General features: G+C 35.1%; 1 protein-coding gene across 2 annotated transcripts; it reads left to right on the top strand.

Annotated features, from left to right (window-relative positions):
- Nucleotides 1-14,007: 14,007 nt before the first annotated feature.
- LOC132066959 (early nodulin-like protein 1) lies at nt 14,008-15,522 on the top strand. Of its 2 annotated transcripts, none has more exons than XM_059460142.1 (5): nt 14,008-14,150; nt 14,242-14,340; nt 14,499-14,597; nt 14,683-14,781; nt 14,855-15,522. In XM_059460142.1, exons 1-5 carry the CDS (start codon nt 14,034-14,036, stop codon nt 15,143-15,145), a joined length of 705 nt encoding a protein of 234 aa, XP_059316125.1. In that variant the 5' UTR covers nt 14,008-14,033; the 3' UTR covers nt 15,146-15,522. The 2 variants fall into 2 exon arrangements, with proteins under 2 accessions (XP_059316125.1, XP_059316126.1); XM_059460143.1 differs by having other exon boundaries at nt 14,695-14,781.
- Nucleotides 15,523-17,248: the final 1,726 nt, after the last annotated feature.

The following is a 17,248-nucleotide window of genomic DNA, read 5'->3' on the forward strand; positions in this document are numbered from 1 at the left end:
GTATAAATGCCTCTCACGATTACATTTATATATTATTACTTAAGTTGAAGAATTAATCGCACTCCTCTCGGTTATACAAATTAATTATCAAAATAGTAATATTAAAGCATCAGAAATATATGCTTGAACTGAAACATGCTCTTTATAGTAAGTCCTTTTCGGTTACCTTACTTGCTATAACTAAACAATACACTATCCGCCTCTCTCGATTACAAATAAGTGTAAAATTAATTATAACATAAAGGAGATAGATGTCACTAAATAAATATTAACATCTATCAATACGACAATTAACTATGTTACTTCTTCCGCCTCTCTCGATTACAGAATTAGTAACAAATTAATTGGTAGTAAAAATTGGATAAACGTTAACAAATAAAATAACATCTAACTGTAAAGCATATAAAAGTTAAATAGAAAGCTTCCGCTCAAACATGTAAAATTGAGGAATAATATTATCTACTATTATATAGAAATATCAAGATCCGTCATTCTCCCAACACAAAAGAAAGTTATTCCATATTGGAGTTAATACAGCTAATGGAAATATTCTTATCCATTAATAAAAAAAAATAGAAGAAATATTCAAGAAGAATAATTCTGCTATTTAATTAAAAGTAGGACCTAGAATAATTTTCTAACATTAAACAATTGAAGAAATAGTAGAAGAACTGAAGAAAGGAACAATATATTTTGCACTCCTCCCTTTGCTCTCAAATGCTCTCAATTCGTCTTCCCCCTTCAAATGGAAAACAATGTCTCTATTTATAGCCATAGATGCCTCCCAAGCAGCCAATGAGAGTAGGCTATTTGCAATTTGCCAAAGTCTGAATTGCTCGCCTAGCATTTCTCTTTTTCCTTTTCCTTTTTAAGATTATTTAATATGAACTTTCAACTTGGCAAGTTGTAAATGCCAATCGCTTTTCCAATTAGTATACAGGATACACGAACCAAAATGGTAAGTTGCAACTTCTTCTCTTTCTTCATTTGATTTTCTTTTTCTTTTTCTTTTTGTTTTAATTTGGTGGATCCCACACTAAAGAAAATTTGCACAATTTGCTTTCCATTTTGCTGCACCTTTCCGTTCCCCCTCTTCTTCTTCTTCTTTTCCCATTCTTCTTTTTCTCATTCTTCTTCTTGATTTTGCTATTTTGATTTATTTATTAAAATATATATATATATATATATATATCTTGTCTCTTTGTAAATAAAATATAGAAATATTAATATTTAAAATTAAATAACAACTTAATTTATATATGTATTTTTGTCTCATCAAATACCCCCACACTTAAATATTTGCTCGTCCTTGAGCAAAGACAATTATTAATAATAGTGGCTAAATGTTTTAAGTAAATCATGAGAACTTTTGGTAGAGAAGATTTGACTAAGATGATTCCATGAGTTCGACAACCTTTAACCGTACTCATATCTACTTATTGAGAAGTTGAAATAACAATATTTTCTAATCTCAAGCGCGTCTCACCAAATGAAGAAAGATGCCCATATATCACACAATATATTTAATTTAGAACAAAGAAGGGCATATGTAGAAATTTCCGCTCACTCTCAACAAAGAAGTATTTCATGTTACTGGAAATAACCATAAGCTTGACTATCATGTGATTATCCACTAATGTAGGAGTCTTTGAGTTGAGATCATGTAGGGCTTTTATAAGGTTGTAATGTAGGCTTAGGGACAAGTAGGATATATATGGATAATAGTGACTCAAATTCCCTTTAGGCACTACACTTCACTTTCTCGCTTAAGCACAATTGTCTTCCAATTCTTTTTAAACAATAAACCTCTTTTCTTTTCTTTTCAATTGTTTCACAATTTTTGTTATTTCCCATTTGAAAATGGAGTTGCCAACATCTCTTTGTTGCTCTCGTTTTTTTTTTTCACCATTCACACTAAATTTTCTGCATTTAAATCAACTCTTGAAGTGCCTAAAGGAAATAGGGCGAACAATTAACAAGTAGTAATAATAAAAAGGCTAAAGGTTATGACTTGGCGATCAATAAATAAGGAATAATTCATTTAGGTTCAACAGGGTTAGTAGGGGATAACAATCATTTAGGTCGTGGTTTAACAAGGAAGGCCTACTTTCTTTTCTCAACTCAAAGTCTACCTAGAATTTCACCTCAAATCACATTCAAGGCAAGTTCTAGATTTCCGAATAAACATGAGAACTGGGTAATATATACTCACCACACAATGCACTTTGGACTATCGAACACCATGATTCCAATCACCAATAAGCAAGTATGAGCTTGGAAAAGTAGTCGTACAACTCATGAAAGGTACTCAGTTAAATTCGTCTTTCTGAAGACTCATGATTTTCAAATTAAACCAAGTTTAGCCGGCTTATTTACGAACACAAAGAGAATAACTAAAAAGTCCTAAAAAGTGTTCGGTTCAAAATATTACGACCATGGCAAAGAACCAAACAAGAAATCCATGGAAGTACATGAAAATGTAACTTATTTTATATCTTTTATAGTAAAACACACACCATTATATATATATATATATATATTATTTTTTTTTTATTTTTTTTATATACAGGAGAGACAAAAATCTTTAGAGAAAAATCGTAAAAGAAATGACACATTCCGCTATCCCCCCATGCTTAAGTAATGTCGTGTCCCCATGACGCACATTTTATAAGAAAAAGAGATAAAAAGGACTTCCCTGAGTTGCATCCGCTGTTGTTTTCATTCCTTTGGAGTATTTTGTTGCGATATGTTATATAGCATTAGAAAAAAATGCGTCTCTCGTAAAAGAAAATGGTTTTTCATGACGCACATTTTAAAGTTCAATCCTCTGTGTCATGGTAATTTGTTCCTTCGGGACAAAGTTTGTATACAGTTTCAATTATGATCTGGTTATTAGGAGTATCGAAGAAAACATGACAATATAACCTGTTGCAAAAAATATATTAAATTACAGCATATTAACAGCTCATTGGAGTTATCATGGGAATGAAAGGAAATTTTAGCATGTAATGGACTAATACTGCAAAACTAACAAGAGGAAGAAGAACTAATCTGGGAGACTCATTAGCCCACTGTTAACATAATTATTATAGCTAAGTAAAATTTTCGCATAAACTAGAGTTTGAAAAATAAGTGCGACTAGTTCTATCTTCTTCAGGTTTTAACTTCAAGATCTAACATAACTACATGTTATATGGTTTATATAAGAGTTAAAACAGCAGTAGTGTAATCAACGATATATGATTCTAAATATATCTGCATACAAATTGCAAGGTCATATTTTTCTTACCTGAAATGTTTGCCCAACAACTAATGATCTATAACGGAAGTACGGCAACTACATGTAACATTTAGCTAATCAATCAACACACAACAAGAATTAGATTCTAAAACTTCAAGAAAACTTCAAAACTTGCTTACGAATTTAGAACCATTTTCAACAAATCAGGGATACTTTTCCAGAGTAATTCTTATTATTTCCGTAAGTGTTTTGTTCCCGCTGTTACTTCCGAAATTTAATTTTATTTTGTGTGGTAGCATTAAAAAATACTTTCAGAATGCTGAAATTTGTGAGAGACAGGTTAAAGCATTTTCACCTAAAGCATATATCGCTGGACTGACAACACAACAAATAGCATACAATCGAGGGAGCAGGGAAGCGTACTGATTTTTATCCAAACTTTACTTACACATAACTCATATATAGCATAAATATCATATAGATGATATGAGTACTAGTTAGGTAAAAAGAGCATAATTGACAGGAATCACAAATATAGTAGTTTTTACACATTCAGATGGGATCGGGGAGAATACCTGTGCATTTCTTTGGCCCTTATTTTTCAATATTCACCTTATAATGCATATAAAGTTTGACTCCTCCTTTTCGATGGATGGGAAAAAAACAATTATGGAATTGAAGAAATGTGAGGAACTTTTCTGGAAAAAAAAAATATCTACTGATGTATTACTAGGAGTATTGGAACTAAGATTTAGAATTTAAGAGGAAACTATGCCTAGTAATATCTTCATAGGGATAGGATGTACTTCATGCATCTTAAGAAATCACACTAAAACAAGCTTTATTTATTGACATATGCAGCACTACAGTACTGCTTCTGGCTTACATTTTTAGAGCCAGTACACACAACAGAAAAAAAAAAAGTTTTACCTTAACTCCTCTACTATCCAAAGTAGCAATCAAAAACTTTCATCCAGCTACCCAAAAACATTCTAATAACTTGAGAGGAGTTTAACAAAAAGACATTACCTCCCCCATACTCAAATCGTACATTTCACAAAATGTAGAACTGAAGTCGGGGGGTTACTGCTTACCATTGTTTAGTAGTTATAGTAGTTACTGTTAACCTCCCCATCATAGTTCTGGTAGGGGTCCTGAGATTCATCCTCCCAACTGTTAGCACCTGCATCTCTTGCTATCTCCCCAAGCTGTTGAAAATTATTGACACTATCCATAAGTGAAAGATTAGGAACTCCATGTTCAATATACTCCCCATAAGCACCTTGCTGTGGTGCTACTTCAGACAAAGCTTCACCATGGTAAAATTGATTCTCTTGTTCCTGAAAATATTCTTGTCCTATAGGAAAATCAACTCCCATATTCTGTATATTAAACGTTGGGACAGTAGGGATGTTAGTTATAGTAAGTGCTCCTGCCACATTGTTAATAATTTTTTCAATGGATTGTAAAATGGTGGCTGAATAAAAGAGAAGCTCCGTTTGCGTAGCTCGAACAGTAGCAAGCTCGTCCCTCATTTGCTGCTGTTGAGTGGACACATTATCAATTTTTTCCTCCAGCCTGTCGAATCGTGCTTGAAGATCAGTAACCCATGCCGGTGGTTGGTGCCTCTGAGGATGTGGCAACTCTGCATTATTTGGTCCGACACATGGTCCTAGAGCACGAATAGTGCCCAGACCAATGTTCGAAGGCACAAAAGTTGTTATTTCATCATGCATAGGATTTCCATAAATGGAGATCAGCTTGGTTATAGTGGAGCTATAATATAGAGATCTAACAGATTTTTTTGTTTGACACTTCTTCATATTGGCGCAAATGACTCGTCCAACGTTAATTTGTTTTTCATTTAGCAGAGCGTACAGCCACGCGGCTCGCATAGGTCGAATTTCATTCGAATTTCTATTTGGTACCAACCTAGAGTTGAGAAACAACAGCCATACCTTTGCAACCACACTCAGATTTCTTTGCTGAAACCAGGCCCTTCTGCCATTTGTATCTACGTGCCATTCCACACCAAAGGGACATAGTCCTCGGTATCGATTTATTTCATCCATGTCTGGATGGTTCAGAAACTCCTGGAACTCGGCATCGTCAGGGCTTGGCAATCCATACAACCTGTTAAGGACAGCAGGACCGAAGTGGATAGTACGGCCCCGAACAGTGGAAGTATTTCTTTCAATATCCATATTCGCGTAAAATTCGCGAACAAGGAATGAGACTACAGGTCCTGGATTTTGAGTGAACTCTGCCCAGTTCATTCTTTCAATCATTTCAAGAACGTGTCGAATTTCTTCACCGTCCCCTTCAGTGAATACAAGTCCTCTTTCTTCAATTACGGGACGGACTTGGGCTGTTTTTTTCCCAAGCATCAGCGTCATAGGAGACAAACCTATTAGTATCATACCTGATAGTAGTGCTCCTTGGTGCCATTTTCAGATTTTGAGAATTTTGGTTGAAGGAGAAAAAGAAACAAAAGATTTTAAGCAATAGAAGAGTACTTTTCCTTTTCTCTGGTCACTTGATTTTCTTTTGTGATTGTGAAAGCTGTTTATAGAGGTTTGCATTGTGTTACAGCATTTGTATAGCAAAGTAATTTGCAGTCGGTTGTTTTCTTGATCAGAGTGAGTTAAATTACCGTGTTCACCTTTCGTATTTTGACGGCACCAACACAATCATTCCTTATATTCTCTGATATGTATTACGTTAGTGTAGGAATAGCAAATCTTCTGATTTTCTCACTTTAGTATTTAAGAGGCTTTGGCCTACTTTTTCTATTCTTAACCAAGTAACTAATATATATATAAGGAAACGTCATATATATATATATATATATATATATATATATATATATATATATATATATATATATATATATGTATACACACACTCATACTATATATATACTCATACTATATGTGTAGTTGAGATATTTTATATATGTATAAACACAAATGGTAGGTTTTTTTTTTTTTTTTATTTTTTTTTTTTTATTTTTATAATTATGAAAATATGTGTAATCTTATGTCTATATCTGTAGTAAAAAAAAAAAAAAAACTACATAATGACCAAGTTGAGTGCATAGAAAAGAGTGAAGAAGAAAGTAGTTCTGAATTTAACGTCGTCAGCTCGAATTATTTATAATTTTTTTGTTTTTAAGTAAAAGGAATTGTTGAAGCCTGTTTATCAAAATTTCTAGTGATATAAGGCTTCAAACGATGACCGTTTACTTTAAATTTTTCTCCCCCGTCGATATGTTGTATTTCAATGGCACCATAGGGGGTTACTTCTGTTACAATGTATGGTCCTGTCCAACGTGACTTGAATTTTCCAGGGAATAATCTCAATCGACTATTGTACAATAGAACGTGATCTCCTATTTTAAATTCCTTATGGCGGATGAGGTTATCATGCCATCGTTTTGTCTTTTCTTTGTACAATTTAGCATTTTCATATGCTTCAAATCTGAACTCTTCCAATTCATCAAGTTGCAATAAACGATTTTTTCCTGCATCTGATAAATTTAGATTTAACGATTTTATAGCCCAATATGCTTTATGTTCTAATTCCACAGGCAAATGACAAGCTTTTCCAAAAACTAGTCTATAAGGCGATGTTCCTATAGGAGTTTTGAAAGCAGTTCTGTATGCCCACAAAGCATCATCTAATTTTAGAGACCAATCCTTACGGGAGGAACCAACAGTTTTTTCTAATATTCTTTTCAATTCTCTATTGGATACTTCTACTTGCCCGCTTGTTTGAGCATGATATGGAGTTCCCGTTTTATGAGTAACTCCATATCTTGACAACAAACTAGCGAATTGTCTGTTTATAAAATGAGTTCCCTGGTCACTTATGATAACTCGCGGAGTTCCAAATTTAGAAAAAATATTTTTCTTAAGAAAAGCACAGACAACACGAGCGTCATTTGTTTTAGTAGCGATTGCTTCTACCCACCTTGAAACATAATCAACAGCCACTAAAATATATTCACAGCCATTCGAAGGAGGAAAGGACCCATAAAGTCAATGCCCCACACATCAAATATTTCACATACCAGAATAGAGTTAAGAGGCATCTCGTCTCGTTTCGAAATGTTACCGCTTCTTTGGCATTTGTCGCAAGCTGCAACATAATTTCTTGCGTCCTTGAACAGAGTAGGCCAGAAAAAGCCAACTTCAAGTACTTTTGCGGCTGTTTTTCTCCCTCCATAATGTCCTCCTACTGCTCCATTGTGGCAATGACTTGAGATGTTGTTCATTTCGATTTCTGGTACACATCTTCTAATTATTTCATCTGCACAAAATTTAAACAGGTAAGGATCTTCCCAATAGTAATGTTTTGCATTTTTTTTTTTTAGCTTTTTTCTTTGTTCATAAGAAAAATCTTTTGGGATCCATCCTTTAGACAGATAATTGGCGATGTCAGCAAACCAAGGTGGCTGGTTTACAACTGCTGTGATTGCATAGATATGTTCATCGGGAAATTCCTCCTTGATATCAGATATTTCAGTAGGAGGGTTTTCCAAACGTGACAAATGATCAGCTACCTGATTTTCTGATCCTTTTCTGTCTTTTATTTCAAGATCAAATTCCTGTAAAAGGAGTATCCATCTTAACAATCTAGGTCTGGCATCTTTCTTTGTTAAGAGATACTTTAAAGCTGCATGATCAGTGAATACTGTAACTTTTGTTTTAAAGCTGCATGATCAGTGAATACTGTAACTTTTGTTCCTATCAAATAGGAATGGAATTTGTCAAATGCAAATACTACCGCCAGTAGTTCTTTCTCAGTTGTGGCATAATTTCTTTGAGCTTCATTGAGCGTTCTACTGGCGTAGTAGATAGGTCTGAAAATCTTGTCCTTCTTTTGTCCTAATACGGCTCCAACTGCTGTGTCACTCGCATCACACATTAGTTCAAATGGTTGGCTCCAATCAGGAGAAACAACAATTTGGGCATTGGTCAATTTTTCTTTGAGGATCTCAAATGCTTTTTCTGCAATCATCTGAAAATTCAAACTTCACATCTTTCATCAGTAGGTTAGTTAGTGGTTTTGAAATTGTTGAAAAATCTTTTATAAACCTTCTGTAAAAACCTGCATGCCCTAAGAAACTTCTAATGCCTTTAACAGTAGTAGGAGGGGGTAATCCTGCTATAAGATCAATTTTTGCCTTATCCACTTCTATCCCTTTAGCAGTGATTTTATGTCCTAAAACAATTCCCTCTGTTACCATAAAATGACATTTTTCCCAGTTAAGAACTAGATTTGTCTCTTCACATCTTTTAAGCACCAAAGTTAAATGATAGAGACAATCTTCAAATGTCTTACCAAAAAGTGTGAAATCATCCATAAAAATTTCAAGGAACTTTTCAGTCATGTCTGAAAAAATTGCCGACATGCAACGCTGGAATGTAGCAAGGGAGTTACATAGTCCAAATGGCATTTTTCGGTAAGCAAACGTACCTTGGGGGCATGTGAATGTGGTCTTATCCTAATCTTCTGGAGCAATTGATATTTGATTGTATCCAGAATATCCGTCAAGAAAACAATAAAAACCATGACCTGCAACTCTCTCCAGCATTTGGTCAATAAAAGGCAGAGGAAAATGGTCTTTTCTTGTGGCTTCATTAAGTCGTCTGTAATCAATACAGACTCTCCATCCTGTGATTGTTCTGGTAGGTATGAGTTCATTATTTTTATTTTTTACTACTGTCATACCTCCTTTCTTTGGTACTACCTGCACAGGACTCACCCAAGGACTATCAAATATAGGGTAAATGATACCTGCTGCTAGAAGTTTCACCACTTCTTTCTTTACAACTTCTTGCATTGTCGGGTTCAATCTCTGTTGGGGTTGGACAATTGGCTTGTAATTATCCTCCATGAAAATTCTATGCATGCAAATAGTTGGACTGATCTTTTGATGTCAGCTATAGTCCACCCTAAAGCCCTTTTGTGTTCTTTCAACACTCCAATTAATCTGCTTTCTTGTTCTGTAGTTAAAGAAGATGAGATGATTACTGGAAAAAATTCAGATTCAAGAAAAACATATTTCAAATGAGAAGGAAGAGTTTTGAGTTCAATTTTTTTATTGAACTTCTTCGGTGGGACTTCCTCATTTTTTGAAATCTTTTTCAAGTGTTTTAGCCTTCTTCTTCTTTTTATTATGGGGTCATCATCACTTGTCGAACTTTGATTTGGACAAACATCTTTCCAATGAATCGGTAATCAACTGATCATCTTTGTATTCATCTGCAAGATCATTTAGCATGTCAATTTGAAAACAAGAAGATGATGACTCATCCTTGAGAAATTTCATTAGTTTTTGTATGTCAAAAATCACTCTTTCCTCATCAACTCGTAGTATCAATTGTCCTTGATGGACATCAATAATTGCTCTACCTGTAGCGAGAAATGGTCTACCTAAAATTAATGGCACCTCAATATTTTCTTCCATTTCAAGTACTATAAAATCTATTGGAATATAAATTTGTCGACTCTTACAAGAACATTTTCAATTATTCCTTTCGGTTTTTTAGTACTTTGATCCGCCAGTTGAAGAGACACACCAGTGTCTTTAATTTCACCAAGTTCTAATTTCCTAAAAATTGAAAAAGGCATTAGATTTATTGATGCACCTGAATCACATAATGCTTTTTCAAAATGAGCACCTCCTAGAGTGCAAGGAATTGTAAAACTTCCTGGATCACCAAGTTTTTGTGGAAGCTTATTTTGAAGTATAGCACTACATTTTTCTGTAAGCTTAACGACAGAAAGTTCTTCCAATTTTCTTTTACTTGACAAAATATCTTTAAGAAATTTAGTATAAGAAGGCATTTGTGTCAAAGCATCTGTGAAAGGTATATTAATGTAAAGCTGTTTTAAAATTTCCAGAAACTTTGAGAATTGTTTGTCAAGTTTTTCTCATTTCATCTTTTGGGGAAAGGAGAGAGGTTCAGAATGAGGATTTCTAATGAATTCATTTTCTTCCACCTTTTTCTTTTTAAATTTTTGTTCACTTGGAAGCTTAGGTTCATCTTTATTCTCGCTTTCATTTACTTTTTTACCTCTCATGGAGTTCCTTGTCGATCCGCATATGGATCATCAAGAGCTTTACCTCGACCGTAGGGCAATGGCTTGGAGTGCTCCCTTGGATTCTTCTCGGTATTGCTCGGTAGAGTACCTTGAATTTGTCCTGACATGAGGGTTGCTAATTGGCTTACCTGAATTTCCAAATTTTTGATGGCTGAATTTTGGCTTTCCATTTTTTCATCAGCAGTCTTAATGTATTTGTATATCAAGTCTTCAATGTGTTTTTGGGGCCGTTGTTCATCCGTAAAACTTCTTGATTTTGAAAACCAGTGTTTATATATTAAAAAATCGTTGGGAATTTTCGATTGATGAGGATTACTCCATTGGAATCCTGGATGTTTTTGTGCCATAGGACTACCAAATGAGTAATTGTTTCGTAACCAATAGCACTTACTTGTTCCTTATTTTGAGTTGAAGCTTGGCATTCGTGATTTTGATTACCTCCACACGCATCACAATTCTCAAGTTGAGATGGTCAGTGCGCATTTACCTGAATAGCCTCGACTTTTTGTGTGAGAGTTGCATTTTGTTGTGTCAATGAATTTAAAGCTTCAACTTGATTCACTCCTGCTGCTTTCTTGATAATCATTATGTTTGAAGGCCATTGAATAGCATTTTCTGAAATTTCATTCAGCAATTGTGTGGCTTCTGCCGTGGTTTTTCCCATGATAGATCCTCTTGATGCTGCATCAATTACATTTCTAGCAGAGGGTTTAAGACCATGATAAAAAATATATAAAATATCAGAATCTTGGATACCATGATGTGGGCATTTTCTTAACATTGACTTTAATCTTTCCCATGCCTGGTATACGATTCGATCTGTCCGCATAAAATTATTGATTTCTTGTTTCATTTTAATTGTTTTGGCAAGTGAAAAATACTTGTTAAGGAACTTTTGGGTCATTTGGTCCCATGTAGTAATGGAACCTCTTGGTAAGCCTCGCAACCATGTCTTGGCTTCTCCTTTTAGTGAAAAGGGAAAAAGTCGCAACCTGATAGCGTCTGTTGTGACTCCATTGTACCTGCAAGTTTCAACTAATTCAAGAAAATCAATTAGGTGGGAATGTGGATCTTCACTTACATCACCCGTAAATTGGCATGAATTTTGGATGGTCTAAATCAAGCCTGTGCGGATTTCAAAGTTATTTGCCGCTATTGGTGGTCTCCTTACGCTTGACTCTCCTTCAAAGTGATCTGGCCTTGCATAATCTCTAAGTATCCTATCATGCCGTGGTGCCACCTCATCAAATTGTTCATCCACTTGATGTGGTGGAGGTGGGTTGTTTTCATTGTTCTCCATGTCTTTCAGTGAAGGAATTTGAGTTGTCCTTTTCATAATAATTTTAAGGATTTTTCAATTTCAGGATCGTATTTGACTAGTTCCCTTGAAGAGGAACGGGTCATGCACTTCCTGAAGTTGTTTTTTTTTTAAAGTAAAAATTAATAAATAACAAAAAAAAATGGTTCTCAAATTAGTAGTAAAACAATTTATCTGTAGTAGACTTTGCCAATCCCCGGCAACGGCGCCAAAAATTTGACGAGTGTCTGGCGTATATATATTTTTACTCGTACTCTATCAAATTATAGTATAAAAAGATGTCGAACCCACATAGATTGGTTTATCTATTCTACAGACGTTTCTTATTTTAATTACTATTTGAGAATATCAGAAGAGAGTTGATTGGTGAATTAATTAACTAAAAATATGTAATTAAAGCAATGGAGAAATATTTTAATTTTTCACAAACGTACTAAAAGGTGTTGGGATCCTGACTTCACTTGATATTTCTATTATAAAGTAAATTCTTTAATCTTCAATTTCTATTTCTCATAAATGTATAAATGCCTCTCACGATTACATTTATATATTATTACTTAAGTTGAAGAATTAATCGCACTCCTCTCGGTTATACAAATTAATTATCAAAATAGTAATATTAAAGCACTAGAAATATATGCTTGAACCGAAACATGCTCTTTATAGTAAGTCCCTTTCGGTTACCTTACTTGCTATAACTAATCAATACACTATCCGCCTCTCTCGATTACAAATACGTGTAAAATTAATTATAACATAAAGGAGATAGATGTCACTAAATAAATATTAACATCTATCAATACGACAATTAACTATGTTACTTCTTCCGCCTCTCTCGATTACAGAATTAGTAACAAATTAATTAGTAGTATAAATTAGATAGACGGTAACAAATAAAATAACATCTAACTGTAAAGCATATAAAAGTTAAATAGAAAGCTTCTGCTCAAACATGTAAAATTGAGGAATAATATTATCTACTATTATATAGAAATATCAAGATCTGTCATTCTTCCAACACAAAAGAAAGTTATTCCATATTGGAGTTAATACAGCTAATGGAAATATTCTTATCCATTAATAAGAAAATAGAAGAAATATTCAAGAAGAATAATTCTGCTATTTAATTAAAAGTAGGACCTAGAATAATTTTCTAACATTAAACAATTGAAGAAATAGTAGATGAACTGAAGAAAGGAACAGTATATTTTGTAGTCCTCCCTTTGCTCTCAAATGCTCTCAATTCGTCTTCCCCCTTCAAATGGAAAACAATGTCTCTATTTATAGCCATAGATGCCTCCCAACTAAATGAGAGGCTATTTGCAATTTGCCAAAGTCTGAATTGCTCGCCTACCATTTCTCTTTTTCCTTTTCCTTTTTAAGATTATTTAATATGAACTTTCAACTTGGCAAGTTGTAAATGCCAATTGCTTTTCCAATTAGTATACACGATACACGAACCAAAATGGTAAATTGGAACTTCTTCTCTTTCTTCATTTGATTTTCTATTTCTTTTTGTTTTTGTTTTAATTTGGTGGATCCCACACTAAAGAAAATTTGCACAATTTGCTTTCCATTTTGCTGCACCTTTCCGTTCCCCTCTTCTTCTTCTTCTTCTTTTCTCATTCTTCTTTTTCTCATTCTTCTTCTTGATTTTGCTATTTTGATTTATTTATTAAAATTATGGTGTTTCCTGCAAATAAAATATAGAAATATTAATATTTAAAATTAAATAACAACTTAATTTATATATGTATTTTTGTCTTATCAAGGATACTCAGCACTCGCGGGGCAGTACGAGGCATTGGTAAGTTTATCGTATTTAGATTTATTTAATTGCATTAATTGTTACGTTTTAAAAAATAACTTTTTTTTTCTGTTGAACACAAATGCAGCTGGTGGTCGTACAGCGTTTACGCATCTTGGGGTTAGAGCATATGCCTTACCCTGGGCTTGCGGGGCTTGCGGTGGAGATGGTACGGATATCGGAGGATGGTATCCAGCAGGCAGGCAAGATTAGGCGCAGGGAGGAGCCTGTTCCGGAGGCTGAGTATCAGGCAGCGCCAGGAGGAGGACCGGGTGCTCCCAGAGGAGGAGGCCGTGCCGGGTTGAGGACGCCGTGTTGCCGGGGGACGCCATGTGCGTAGAGGCCGCGGTGCTGCTGTTAGAAGACCTGGTGGTGGAGGACACCATCTGGTAGATGAGGTGGATGAGGCCGATCCCATTCCAGAGGGCGTTTACGGTCTAGTCCATTCGCAGCCGTTCCAGGCCGGTGGCGGCCACCGGGACTCACCTACGTTTATGCCGCTCTTACTTGCCGAGAGATACCGGTCGTCATCACGGCCGAGCCGTAATGCATACATGGAGGAGCGTGATAACGTTGATTGGGCGGCGTTATGCGCTTCATTAGCTGATGAGCGGCCTGTGAGGAATTTAGAGGGAGCCAGGATTCTTGACTTCAATGAGTTTTTGATCCCGGTTAGTATTTAAAATACTTATTTGTTCATTTAAATTATTTATTTTAAATATATATATGTTACTCATTATTTAGTAATATTTTATATTTTAGGATTTGGCGCCAGCGGGTCCACTAGAGCCACCCACTCAGGCGTTTTCTCATGGGTCTGCAGAGCCAGCGGTGTCTTCCCATATGACTACCGAGCCACAGGTAAGCTTTTTATTAAAATTTCTTTTATTATAAGGTCAATATTTAATATATATATATATATATATATATATATATATATATATATATATATTTGATTATTTAATGTACTTATTTTAAATATGTATGTTACTTATTATTTCATTTTTTTGATATTTTAGGATTCGGCGCCAGTGGGTCCACAGGAGCGACCCATTCAGGAGCATTCTCATCAGCCTGCCGAGGCAGAGGTGTCTTCTCATGAGACTACCGAGGCGCATGTAAGTTTTTTACTTAAAACTAATTTTATTCAATATAAAATAAATATTTATTTAATTTTATAACCTTTACTTGGACTTCGAATAGCATCTCGTCCAGGAGACTACCTCATATTCACCACCACACCCATCTCAGGAGCCTACAGACCCATCTCAGGAGCCTACTCAGGCGCTCGTTGACACACAGGTTTGATTAAATATATAACGTTAATGTATTCAATATAAATAAGAAATGGTACTAATTATTATATACTTTTCAGGTTCATCCTTCGGCGCCTGAGGTGGCGACTCCCGACGAGGAAGAGGTCGAGTTTCCAGATCTAACTCAGCCTCAGGTTCTGAGCGTGCCAGCGGGACTAGATCCCATGAAGAAGCACGTTCTAGTTAAGGGCGCAAGCGCTAGGGGAAGAGGAGATGATCATGACTTGGAGCGCTCGGTTATTAAGAGGAAAAACGGCGATGGAGACGATGGCGAGGGCGGTGGGGATGGTATGAGCCTTAGGCCTAGGGATAGTCTCCGACATACTACATGTGGGACCCATCCTCGATAGTATAAATACATTAGTGTTGTACAATTTATCGTAAATATTATATATTTTTTGCATATTTATACATATTATCTTAGTCTTTATTATTGTTTATAGTTTCACATCTTAAATTGATAATAAAAAAAAAAAACGTGACACATTCGAAATAAAGTTAAGCATTAATTTAAAAATAAGACGAAACCCTAAAAGATAAATAATGTAAAGCTAATGACTACAAGTCTTCAAACAAAAAAGGACTTCGAGCACTTTTCAACCACTAAAACGACAATCCAAAGTATTGCGTATTCTTGATGTATTGAGCCTATTTTATTAATTGTACAAATATAAGTAGGGTTCTATATAAAATATTGAAGTTCCGGAGTCTCAAAGCATGATTAATATACGGCTAAACTACGTAAAAAGGAGTGAAAATGTAATAAGAGGCTGGTTTTGGAAAATGGCGGACTGCTATAGCGCAGTAAAATAATGCGCTATAGATGAGAGACAAGTGTCTATAGCGCAGTATTTTACTGCGCTAAAGGACCCGTTAGTTAAGTGCTATAGCGCAGTAAAATACTGCGCTAAAGCACTTAACGGAGCCGTTACGGTTAAGTGCTTTAATACTGCACTAAAGGTACTTTTGTAACATTTTTTTTATTGTTGGGGTATTTTGGTTCAAAATGATTTTTTTGGGGGCATTTTGCTTCCGGACTCGGGAGACCACCAACAATATTGCTTTATCCTGATCTTCGACGTTAACGTCTAAATTTTCTAGGTCAAGAATAACAGAGTTGAACTCATCAAGATGATTTTGAATGGGGGGTACCTTCAGCCATAGAGAATGTGTATAACCGTTCCTTCTGACGAATTTTATTTGCGAGACTTTTCGTCATGTAAAGTGACTCTAACTTCAACTAGAGGCTGCAGCAGTAGTCTCATGAATAACCTTGCGAAGAACCGTCTTAGATAGATATGGTTGGATATTTGAAAGAGCCTTTTCATTCAATTCCTCCCATTGATCATCCGTCTTAGACTTGGGTTTCCTGGATTTCCCAAGAAGAGCCTTCTTTAATCCGTTCTAGGTGAGAACGGCTAACATCTGAACTTTCCAGATACTGAAGCTTATCTTGCCGTTGAACTTCTCGATATCAAACTTGGTTACGGTAGACATCTTGGATCTTGAACGCTCTGATACCACTTGCTAAGAATTAAACGAGTCATGTAGCGGAACGATTAGGATTCATCAACACAAGAACAATAACGCAAGAAAGCAATAAATGTAATGAACACAAGACTAATGTGGAATGGGAAAATTATCGAATCCCAGTTAGAATGGGAAAATTTCGATAAACTCTTTTGGGACATATTCTAATAGTAATAAATAAATAATTACAGAACAATGAGAAAAATTGAGTATTTTAATAAACTCCTGGGTTTTTAAAAATAAGGTAGTGAAAAAGGTTAGGGAAATGCAGCAGCAACAACAACAAAACAACTACATCATCATTATTATTATTATTATTATTATTATTATTATTATTATTATTATTATTATTATTTTATTAAAACACTTCTTCTCGTCGAGCACAACCTTCATATTTAAGGTATAATTTTTATTTTTATTTTCTTTACTTTATAATTCAAATTCATGTTTAGCCTTATAGGCTAAATACTCCGTTGAATTACGTCACACTAGACTACTAAGATCATGGTAATAATGCTTTAATGCTTCATGATCATGCCAAAACATGATATCCAAGGTTAGGTGGGATTGACCCAGGCGGACTGTTCAAAACCAGGCGGTGGTCCTGTTTTCCGCCCGTTTAGCCGAGGGATGGCGTTTGAGGGCATGTTGGACTTGCTCTGGCAAGAACAACCCCAACGCCAGGGTCAATAACCTAGTAAAGCGACTTGCTACCTAGATGGTATCATGTGGCGGCGCGATCCTGCTCCGTTATGCATTTAGGAGTATAAAACTTTTTACTGATTTCTAGTCGTGCGGGTGATCCCCGACTAAAATCAATTTTCTGACTTGGATCCATTAAATATAGGAAAATTCATGTCTGACTCAGTCAATTCTGGGTCTTTAATACCGGTTACAATATTATCCTGGTTAATATTTAATCT

The sequence above is a fragment of the Lycium ferocissimum genome, chromosome 8 (assembly GCF_029784015.1).
Source record: "Lycium ferocissimum isolate CSIRO_LF1 chromosome 8, AGI_CSIRO_Lferr_CH_V1, whole genome shotgun sequence".
NCBI lineage: Eukaryota > Viridiplantae > Streptophyta > Magnoliopsida > Solanales > Solanaceae > Lycium > Lycium ferocissimum.